A 12,116-nucleotide genomic window follows, 5' to 3' on the forward strand; every position below is an offset into this window, starting at 1 on the left:
ATATTTTTAAAGTGGAAAATGGCTTTGATTGACCGTTCAATGCTTTTCCCAGGCCAAATGTAAATAAAGAGACTTTTATTTATAGCCAGGCCTGTTAATGGAAAATACAGCTTTATCTACACAGGGACAAACAGTTTGTCACAGTATACGTGTTCATGGTGAGGACATAGTCTTTCTTAACATCTAGCACACCCCACTTTTTTTTATATTAAGCATTTAGCTTTCGAGGCTTGCAATGAACACTATAGGGTGTCTACGTAATATATAAAAGAAGGCTTTGCTAAGTGACATCAAAGCCTTTCCTTACCATGTGCTTTTAAATCTTAAGTCCAGCAACAGCAAAATGGTGCCCCCTGGAGCCATACCCTTTTTTCCTACCTTTTCTCTATAAATAGATTATGCAAATACACAATGGGGCCCCCTAATTGACCAGTGCTGTATTTTGTCCACCATATACGATGACCTTAATGGAAACTTAAATGAAACCTAAATGAGCAATTAGGTGAAGCCAATGTAAAGTACATACTTTAGGGGGACAGTACAGATACTGTCACACTGTTGAGCAGTGGTATAGCATACATAGCCCTCATGCAATGAAAAATTGGGAGGGACACCACAAACAATGTCCTTTCTTAAAGGCCGCTTCTTCAGTGTTTCTTTTTCGTGCCCTGTTCATGAACTCTGAGTAGCACGCAGGAAACGTCCTTTAAGTGACTGCTGCATAATTGTCTTCTATGGGAAAATAGCATAGTCTGCCACTGAGGAACAGGGACACAGAATTTTTTTTTTTCAAAAAGTGCATGATTTATAGGTTTACAAAGAACTAATCACAGGAAAGGGCAATGCGAACAATTAATTTTAATTTATTAAGTACGACTATTTGCTGGTTTTGTAGTATATTTCTTGAAATTTAGATTGCAGTGCGTTTCCAAGGATCTTAAGAGCCTATTACAGTATTGTGTGAGGCCCATGTAGTGATCTCAGAGTCAGAGATGGCGCAGGAAAGGATGATTTAATAGTCAAGAGTCAATCGCAGGAGCTTGAACAAGTTCATTACATTTCAAACAACCCTTGCATCTGTAATTGGACCTAGTTTCCTTTTGTGGAACTGGAGGCAATTGATTTACGTACATTTTAACTATTTTACTTTAAATATTTTTATACATGGTTGCTGATTAAATTATCTCTTTGTAAGTGAAAAAATGCTATCATAGTATAACAGATATTTAAAAAGGTCTACCACTCTTTTGCACGAAGGTATAGTTCAAATCAAACCACATTAGGAGCAAAGTTCTTTTATGAAGCTACACAACTTTTTACTAACTCAGACGTCGAAAAATTTAACTGAATATCAATTCTCAATATTTTCAAGGTCTAAACGTAATACAATTAATGACGTTCTGTCAGTCACATATAGGTTTGCCAAACCACCATGCTCTAAATTATAGGTTTTATTATTACCTAAATCAATGGAATTCACTTTATCAATCACGAAATAAGTATTTTACTGAACACAGCCTCAAAAGAATGATTCAGAAACCTATTTCCATCAATTATTCATTGCGGTACAGATAAAAGATGAGCTGTTAAAGATGGACAAGGAAACCCAAAACAGCTATCCTATCTTCCATCTATTAAGTACCTACTTTCAAATACTTTAAAGCATAACTCAAACACTTCCGAGGAAAGAAAGCTCTTCAAAGGATAGGCTAAAACATTGATTTGTTATTATCATGTTCACTTTCTTCAATATAAATCTTTTATAATACTCTGATACATGCACATATATATTACCTTGTGCGTACTTTAGAAACAGTGGGGGCTGCTGCAAATATCAAAGGGGGGGGGGGACAATAAAAAAATATATAAAACTTACCTTTCCCGCTGACTCCTGCTGCCTCGCTCCTCTGCTCCTGATGGTTGGTGTCCCAGCAGTTGCTGTGACACCAGCACAGGCTCCCCAGCAATCCTGGCGCTGCATTCATGCTACAAATATCATGAAAGCAGCGCCAGGATTGGTTGGAGTGGCTTGGACTGCTGCTCAGACACAGCCCTGAGGTCTGTGCAGCTTTGAGAAACCTAGGTGCGCATATGTGTTTGGTCGGCCTAACACTCAGGCGCACTGAGGGGCACTCTTTCTTCCTCCCACCTCCCGTGACCCAGCCCTACCACTCCTTGCACTGCTGGCTCAGCCAGCAGATGAAAAGTAAAACAATGGTCAACTTTTGTTTTATTTTTCATCTCCTGGCTCTTGGCGGGGGGGGGCTAGTGCATGCTCCTCCGCCACTGCAGAAGAGCCACCCCTGTTTAGAAAGCAAACAAACAGATAAATAAATAGGGCAGGGCTGGTTCCTTCTTAGGTCTTGTCACGAAACAGTTTTAGCGATATTACCAGCCTCATGTAATTGAACAGTGACAAAGCCAATAGGTCTGGTGTTGGCCCCCAGCCTTTTGCTTTGCCATTGTTTTGTTTGATCATGGCTTCTCTAAATTCCTATTTCTCAGGAGTTACTGGACCTTGCTAATATAAAACATACACATGCTCCAAAGAAAAAGATTATTTCTGCTCCATGAAGCACACTCTGCCATAGCAGTCCCAGACACTGAAAGAAGATAGTTTGTATGGATGTGCTTTTTGTGAAAGAGCAACATGCCCATTGCCCCATGCTGTATGCTGTAGTGGGAATAAGAAAATTGTGAATAATATAACAGAATACAAATGGATGAAAAGGGCTGGTTAAAAGTCTTTATATGTAATTGCATTAAATATGTAATTTGAGAAAAATCAGAAGTTCTTTGTTAAAGCCAGACTGAAAAATTGTATTTAAAAAAAAAAAAAAGCAGCTTTGGTCAGCTTTATTTTTAATTCACTGGTCTGCCAACCTGCCATTCACATTTTGCTTCTTGTTAGCACATAGCATAGTAGGGGGCAATGAAACAGTCCTCTTCAGCCATTGGTTTGCTTGCATTGTGAGTGGTGGCATTTTGTCTGAATACACGTGCATATCTGCCAAAAAAAAAGTGCACTTCGGTGCCAGGGCTGGATGAGCTAATACTTTACTTTATCAATGTTTTTTTTTTCTCTCCATTTTTTAGCCTTTTCCTTTTTTTTTGGTCATCTTCCTGTATTTAAATGATATCTTATTAAAGTAATACACAAACAACAGTACCTACTCTGTGCACCAATAAGAACCAACTTTTCCTGTGACATGCATTAAAGGAAAAAAATGAATACATAACTGTTCCAAATATGCTTTTCTGTTACGAAGCACGCATACTATTCTATTAAAACTGTACGCAATGGTTAATTTTGATTTTAATTTACATTTGTGTATTGCAAGTCTATGGATGTCATGTTTAAGTGGCAAATGTTATTTATTTCTTGTTTTATTTTTGGGACATTCTTGCAATAAAAACTAATAAGAAAAAATAACCACTGCATCAGCTTACTAAGCCAAACCTATCAGCTTTGCACAGCTTGTTTTGATAGCTTTGTGTTGTACAGCTTTTTGCTGGCTCGGCAAAACATAGCACTTGAAGCGCGCAGTGCCCACCTGAATAGAACAGCAACATTTCATTTGTTTTCCTTTATATAGATGACATCCATTTCACTCATTTCATTTATCGCAGCATGCTCTGAGATCGTTCCTTATTAAAAGGTTTAGGAGTTTCCCATTGGACAGAAAGCTTCAGAAGGGTTTCTGATTAATGCAACAGCAATATTTTAGATAGCAAACTATGAAAGATATGCTTTTCCGCATGCATCTTTATGGAATATTGTCTGGGATGAATTTGTCTATATTGGGGAACGGGAAAAGTCCCAGCCAACCTAATCTCAAGAGCAGACCACAACAGAACTATCAACAGGAGGGTGTGATTCAGTCACAGCCAAGAATCAGCCCACAATGAGAGAACTGGGATTCTTTTATGGGCAATGCAGAGTCAAGTTAGGTCAGAAAACCTGTTTTTCAATGATATATACTATGCAACATAAAAATGCATTCCTAATTTAAGTTCTAAAGCAATTGTTCTAGAAGAACAATTGTCCTTTTATTTTGAAGCACTTGAATCCATGGAGGTAGCTTTGCTCTGTCCCAACTAAAAGTGTTTTAATTTAGTTTATTTTGCAGAGAACAAGGGGCTAGCACTAGAGAGCGTGATTATGTCAACAGAAGGTGCATTCTGCGTTAGAGTGAGATAAAAGCTACAAGAAGACAATGTAAGTGTGCTATCTAAAGCATGACCCCAGGGTGTTAAACTTCTCACAACTAGAGATCATCGAATCCCAAACAAGAATATTACGATATAGTTGTCCAACCGATCTCAGTTTATACAGGGGCACTGTCTTTGCAGAGTTTAGATTCAACAAATTGTTAGTTATCTAGGAGCAAATACCAGTGAATGTATTCGAACCAAAAGAATTGTGTTCTCAAACGTTTCATCTTTTTTCAAAAGCTGAATCGACTGGCCCTTTTATTTCAGCAGATTCAGAATTGATGATTAAACTTCAGAAGGGTAGTTTCTGACTCTGACACCTGCCGGTAAGCCACTGGGATTTCCAGAGTCCTTCGGATGACACTGCACTAAGAGGGAGATGCTGCCTTTTCAAGTATTTCCAATGAACACATGATGCTAGAAATCGGTTTTATGTTCTGTGGCTCCAGAGAGGCTTTTATGATGAATTTGAGTTATCAAACATGGTACTAACTCCTCCTGAAGTGAGCCACTACTGAAAGAGTGGTCATTGCACTCAGTAAGCCAGGCATCAGAATCCTAAATAGTGACTGAGGGGTATGGATCTCCTGCACAACATCTAGGTGCCTAGCCACCCACACTGCACCCAGTGACAGCATTCCAAAGACCTTTTAAGACACCGTCGTGCTTACCCAAGATCTGTCACTATCAGGTATATTTAATTGGAAAGTCTCCAGAGCTTAGTTAGTAGCTCCATGGGCGATGTCATGACTCCCTGTCTTGCAATAACAGAAGTAAGACCGCAATCTTTACACCAGGCTGCTGAATTAGCATGCGTAAATATTTTCAGTAGCCTTAGTTTGTAAATGCCCGAGTATTTAACAGCAGCTGAGTAGATGATCTCTGCCAATTTTGTAGAATCACCCTTGGGATGCTTTAGCCGAAGACGTTGAACTTACATGTTACATTTGAGCTGAATACCATGTTTTTGCCCCTTCAGTTGTGATGTATTTTTGGAGGTTTTAGCGGCGCAGTTTGCTGTCATCTGTTGCAAGATACTTTCATCCACAGTACAATAGCTACATATATATATATATATATATATATATATATATATATATATATATATATATTTTTTTTTTTTTACTGAAAACTCTTTGCAGAAAGAGTATCATGATTAGATGCTAAGTACATAAATTTAAGTGATAAAAAGGTTCTCACAATACTTCAGTAGAATTGACCTCATGGATATTAAATTCAAAACCCTACGGCACTGAAATATAGGCTACCAAACCCGGATAACTCTCTAAAGCACGGTCCATGACCTCACACGACATCATAAGTTATAACGACAGTGCCATCACTGGTGAAAACACATATGACAGCATCAGTACTCAGTACTTTCAAAGTTCTACTTCAAAGAAGAAAAACTGAGTGTGGCCCAGTGCACTACTTGGATGACATTTTGGGGGTTTTGCCAAACATCCTGGTAAGACATGACTTGACATGATTTAGAGTTCCCTGTAAAACACAGAGTTGTATGCATCTCATATTAAAGTGCATAAAGGTTAAATTTGTTAGAAGCACTGCAATTCATTAAATATTTGTTTTGCACTTTGAGGCAAACATCACTGATTGTCTCGGATATCACTTTGTGGTGAAAGAGTGCAGTTCTAACAAGAACACATATCCTCAAAAGGATTTAATAAATAATTCAACCATTGGCTTATGACGTGGCTGGAAGCTCTTTCTTTTGATTAGGTAGGTAAATATATTTTTTTCTTTAGGTCTGGCAATAGCCAAAACGTTTTGCTTTGAATAAAGTTGCATGTATAAAATACTCATGCCAGCTTTCTGAGACCAAAAAAATACATTTGGTATTAGCCAGTGGTTTTTGTTAGATTGATGCAGGTCCAGCAGCTCGTCCAACAGTAAAGGTTTTCAAAAATCACCACAAAAACAAGAATTGACAAAGCCAAAATGCTTCAGCCATTAAATGTAGACCTACTGGTGTTGCCAGTGCTGGTCTTTCATTTGCATCCTTTCTTCTCTTTCTATGATCTCTCTCACACACAAAGAGTAACTGAAAAATACTGCTTAATTGTACTAGAAGAAAAATGTTAATTAAAAAACATAACTGACCTCTCTGGTCCTACTTAGTGATATCACACAGTTAGGCAGGCCATAACAGTCTACCCAGTAGGTAACAGCAGTACCCTCAGAAGCAATTAATGTATTCTACTATGTGGGTCAATATTTTAGGTCCTCATTGCAAGTGACATAATTCCAACAGGGCTAGTAACAGGGGTTATCAGCCACGTATAAATTATAGGTTTTGTGGGAACAGCACAGCTTTTCTATTTTTCACCAGGAGATTTCACCTGCTGCAAGCAGACAAAGGGCCTGATTCAGAATTTGGCGGAGGGGAATACTCTGTCACAAAAGTGATGGATATCCAGTCTGCGTATTACAATCCCATTATAACGTACGGGGATCGTAATACGACGGACGGGATATCCGTCACGTTTGTGATGGAGCATTCCCCTCTGCCAATTTCCAAATCGGGCCCAAAGGCTATAAAGGAATACTAGGGAAATGTATGCAAAAAGAAAATCTCGGGGTACATCCAATTTCTGTGTGTTATTCTTCAAAAGCGTATCACTGCCATTATTTCACTGCACCCCATAATTACCTGGATCCCCTCGGGAATGGTAATTCTGGGGCAGCGCAATAACAGGTAATACACAAGCTATTTGTAATGAGGGCTTGGTGACTTTCAATTCACTGCAGTGACGAAGCATGCACAACCATGGTACCCGCTATACAGCCAGTGCGCTCCGGAGGACATCCAGTGTTTAGCACAGGACCGAGTGCACCTGTGAGATCAACAGTAAATGCAAGGCTGTTGGTTTGTGACTACACTGTACTGTAAGACTGATGTCCTTTTAGAGTTTCAACTATAATCTTTTCAACTGAAAAATAATTTGTTAAAGTCCACTAAAGACAATGCAAAGTAGTTCCAAGTTCTCTCTCGAAGGTTGACAGGTTTATATGTATTATGCATAAAGTTGACACGTGTGGGATTTAAAATGTTCCTTTCTTCATATGCAAGATCGGAAACAGTCACATTCAGCCAAATTAAACAACAGATGGCAAGGCCAATAGCTCTGTGTATCACTTGCAGAATTAGCACATTAGATTGAGACTTAAGGGAGGGAGTCAGCAGGACCAGGCAGAGATGTGTGTGTTAAGTGCAGTTCAATGCAAGGGCTCCAGTGGAGGAGGAAAGGTACACCCATCAGCCAATAGCATTAGCTTACAGACGAGAACTCCACTGGGCTGAGCCAAAACGGTATTGACAAAATCTCAAACTAAAGGTTGAAGCTCTGTGGTTTGTGAGCAGTAGGTAAAACAGCTTTGCTGCCAAAATCCAGACCTAAAAGCACATGGAAATAGTCACTTATTTCTCATACATAAGAAATGTAAAATGCATGATATTTTGCAGCAGGAGTAAGATTTATGCTGCATTTCTGATGACAAATTAATCCCGTGATTGCGATGCTGCAGCGAATGCCAAGTGTTACGTCAACTAGCTCGTAATAACATACCTTAGTAAAAACAAGTCACTCTTTCACAGTGCACGTGGGCCGCTGGCATACTAAAGCCCATAACAAATGCAGCAGACTGCGCACTGCATCTACTTGGGCCATTACAGCGCTTGCTCGAGGATGGAGACCTGCGAGCTGGCCGACTGACAGACTGTGGAGGCCGCGCATAGAAAAGCATTCAGTACCTTCCCTCAGGCGTTCCACGATAAAAGTGAAGCCCGTCGTTCTCGGATGCAAGACGTAGTCGTATTTCTGAAGTCCATTCTTTTCAGCAAATTCGTCGCTGCGAGCTTTGGTGTTTGCTAAACAAAAAGGGAAAGAACAAAAACACGCATTCATCAACGGGCGACACGCCAAGAACAGGGAAGAGAGAGCAGGAGTATGTCAGCAAATCATACATTAATGTGTGAAAGAGGCGCGCGCGCTCGGTCGTGAGGGGAATGAATAAGCGCGGAAATAAAATTACTTCTCATCTAATTTCAAAGAGCGGGAGATAAGGAGCTTTGTGCGCGTGGCGCATCAAGCTATTAGAGAAATTCATCCACTTTAGCACAACTCAGAGCAGGTTCCATTTAACAGGCGCTATAAACGAGAGAGGCACTTGAAATGAATCCGCATTAGCCTCGTTGGTGAGTGTTACTAGAGAGCAAGCGTCTGTCGCTGACCATGAATTACATTAGACATTTTCTAGTTTACCACACACAACGGACTCTTGTCAGTAACGTGAAAGTTAGCTGCTCCGTAGCGTTTTATTTACCGAGCGCTTCGAGCTCTAGCGTATGTGTGTCTAAGTCCCCTGAGTAAACATAACCGTTATTACTCAATAAAACTGGTGCCCATTTTTCTGAACTCGGAAGGATGAAAGGGTGAGTGAACCTCAGTCACGGATCGAACTCTGCTTTCAGGTGAAGGGTGTCTGCTCGTCAGCACCAGACGCCTGAAATAAAGCAGTTCGTGCATGACTCATGTAAGGTGCGTTCCTGGGTTTAACCCTCTAGACCCCACTGACCATATGGACAGCACACAAGGGCCAGGTCAGGAGGCTCACTGTCCACTTGTGACAATGAAGAGTCTAGATCAGTGATTCCCAACCTTTTGACTTCTGTTGATCCCCACTTTATCATTACTGAAACTCGGGGACCCCCACTAAGGTGACCCTGGCACTCAGGCAAATTCTGGACAGGACTGTAAAAAATTCAGGACAAAGGGTCAAAATTCAAGACAAAAATTCAAGAACAAACGTCAGTTCTACAGACACACAGGAGAGAGTCCATGCCTCACTATGTTGTCAGTGCATTTTTTAATTATTTTTTTAAACACATCACTATTTATTCACTGTGGTCTTTTTGTGATTGCCTTCCTGGTATGCTACATTCAGTGGTCACATTATGTCCTTGTTCAGTAGTAAATGAATGCCCTCCAGTACTGCGGCAAGGTCATCACCCCTACCCATATCTACCCAATCTTTCTTGACCAGAAAGTAACAGCAACATTTTGATTATGTTTCTGAACATTTTAAAACCCTTGGCAAACAGTTTAGGACACATTAAAAGTAATTAACCTTAAGTTAGTTTAAACAAATAGACTGGAGTGGTATAGCATGCAGAGGAGCAGAGCGCAGAGGTGTAGAGAGGATGGAAATTGCATGTACAAAATGTAAGAATTTTAAAATGTAATTAGTGTTTCTTTAACATATGGCACTGGGAACCAGTTACCTTTTGATACCTAGTGATTAATATCTACCATTCTCCCACTGATTTGCAGGATGGAAATCTCAACAGAGCGTCATGGTCCCTCCAAGCCCAGTTTGCTTTTTGGTCTTCTCTTCTGCTTTCTGTAGTGGGCCACGTGGCACTAGTGAAGATGGTGTGTTACCCCAGTGATAGTAGTATTTAGCAAACCTTCCCCTGCTCATCCTTCGTTCCTTCTTCAGACATGCCACACATCTGATTTGGTCGACGCTGAATAGCTCTTTCCACTCTAAAGCTACCCATGACTGCGGGTGGATTAGGCCTTCTGGACTTATAACGCTATTATTCAGCTGCACAGGTCCAATGGGTGGCTCGCTGTTTTTCTGCCCACCTCACTGCATGAGATGGGGTTTACTAGTAAAGACTTTTAAGGAAGGCTTAATGCACTGCTCATTGTTTCCTACTGACCATTCTACGGATCACCATCTGGTGATATCATGCACAGCTTTCTCTTACTTTGCTAGAACCTGTAAACTCACTGACACAAAGACACTCTATGCTCCTCCTCTACCTTTGCTAAGCCTTCCCACTCGCACAGGGCGGCTGTGCTCAGGGCAACTCCATCAGTGGCATGCTGCAGGTATCTTAAAATTGGAGGATTTGTTTCTAGAGGGCGAGATACTACATTTCCAAACTCTTGTGGCAGTCTACCAACTTCACCCCGGTCAACTCCTTACTTACAACCACCTTAGATAATCATGAAATGCCCTATTTCATGTCTGCCACTTAGCACTAACCCTACATGAGGTGTGCTAGAAGCTCTACAGCATAATAACTGGTGGCAAACTGATAGAATGGGTGTACAGACCTTTCCTGCAACATGGAAACCACTCCAGGTCTTCTCGTCATACTACGTGGGTGATTGATACGGCCAAACCTCTGCAAGATATGGACTGGACTAAAATACTGGACTTTCCCCACAAAGTATCCCATGGCTGTCACTTTAAGTACATTCGTAGTGCTTCCTTGTGAATGCATTCAACCCGTTGCTTGCCATTGGCCTTGGGGTTTGTAACTCACATTTTGTTGCTTTCGATTTGCTGGCTTTATTTGTTTTAGGCTATGCAGCTTGAGTTTGTCCCTTCCCTTGTCAAAACCTTATTTACAGTATCCTTCATAGTGCTCCCTTTCTGTGAAAAGACCTGTAAATCTTGTTCTTATCTCATCACATTTGCTGCGCATTAAAATAACAAAGTCAAATGTCAGGCTCTGTCCTTGGTGGGATCTTAGTGTTTACTATTCTTTCTCTGACTTCAAAGTGAGAGGATTCATGTAACAATCTTGCTGGATACTGAGGTTAGGAAAGAGTTTTTTCTATCACATGACAACATTTAAATAAACTTCAGAATATGTCAGAATTAGGAGTACAAACGAAGCATATTTTTGTTAATTTTCAACTGTGCTGGAAACAAATACCTTTATATGATTAAATCAAGTCTTTGCATTAGGTGATGCAATTTCCACGCATCATCGTCTGTGCACAGTATAGTCTGATTTGAAAAACTGTATTATCTCTGCAAATGTAATGGTCATTTCAATCAAAAATGTATTGTCTGTAATGGCAGTGTGTTACCACACCATGCATACTCCACTCTGCTCTGCACCACTCCACAACAGTACACCCTACTCGATCACTCCAATTTATGCCACTTCACTGCACTCTTCTCCATTCTGAACCACTCCACTGCACTCTATGCTACTTCACGCTATGCCTCTCTACTCTACTCTGTACCACTCTACGCCAATGCACTTTACACCTCTGCGCTCTGCTCCTCTGCATGCTATACCACTCCAGTCTAGGCAACACCAATCTAGTCCGCACAACTCCACTCTATGTCACTCTGCAACACTACACTAAGCTAATACACCCTATTCTAGTGCACTTTACTCTGTTGCATTCAACTCTATGCCCCTGCACTCTACAGCAATACACTGTACGACACTCTAATCTACTCTGTACCTCTGCACTCTATGCCACGGCACTCTACACCACTTTACTCTATGCCATCACACTCTATGCAACTCCACTCTACCCTGCACCTCTCCACTCTAAGCCACTTCACTCTTCTATGAAGCAATCTACTTTATGCCACTGCACTCCGTGCCACTCCACTCTATTCTGCACCTCTCCACTCTATGCAACTGTACTCTACTCTGAAACAATCTATTCTACACCACTGCACTCTGTGCCACTCTGACCACTGCACTCTTCTGCAATGCACTCTACACCACTGCACGCTGACACTCTACTCTGCAACACTGCACTGGCTGCCACTATACTCTACACCACTCTACTCTGTACTACCACATTCTGCACTAGTACACTTGATTCCACTGCACTCCATGCCACTCTACTCAGCCCCATGCCACGACACTCTAAACAACTGCACTGTATGCCACTGCCCTTTACTCTGCACCACTGTACTCTATGCCACTGTTCTCTGTACCACTGCACTGACACTCTACTCTGCAACACTGCACTCTACACCACTCTACTCTGTACTACTGCATTCTATGCCACTGCACTGCGCATCACTGCACTCTATGCCACTGCACTCTAGGC

At 41.0% G+C, this 12,116-nt stretch overlaps 1 protein-coding gene across 4 annotated transcripts in view; it reads right to left on the reverse strand.

Moving 5' to 3' along the window:
* LCLAT1 (lysocardiolipin acyltransferase 1) overlaps nucleotides 1–12,116 on the reverse strand; it is a 591,785-nt gene that overhangs the window by 200,218 nt on the left and 379,451 nt on the right. For all 4 annotated transcript variants that reach the window (XM_069233815.1, XM_069233812.1, XM_069233813.1 and 1 more), the window contains one exon: nucleotides 7,988–8,104. In XM_069233815.1, coding sequence (XP_069089916.1) covers nucleotides 7,988–8,104 — 117 coding nt within the window. The remainder of the gene's footprint in view (nucleotides 1–7,987; nucleotides 8,105–12,116) is intronic.

This window comes from Pleurodeles waltl, chromosome 5, assembly GCF_031143425.1.
Source record: "Pleurodeles waltl isolate 20211129_DDA chromosome 5, aPleWal1.hap1.20221129, whole genome shotgun sequence".
Classification (NCBI taxonomy): domain Eukaryota; kingdom Metazoa; phylum Chordata; class Amphibia; order Caudata; family Salamandridae; genus Pleurodeles; species Pleurodeles waltl.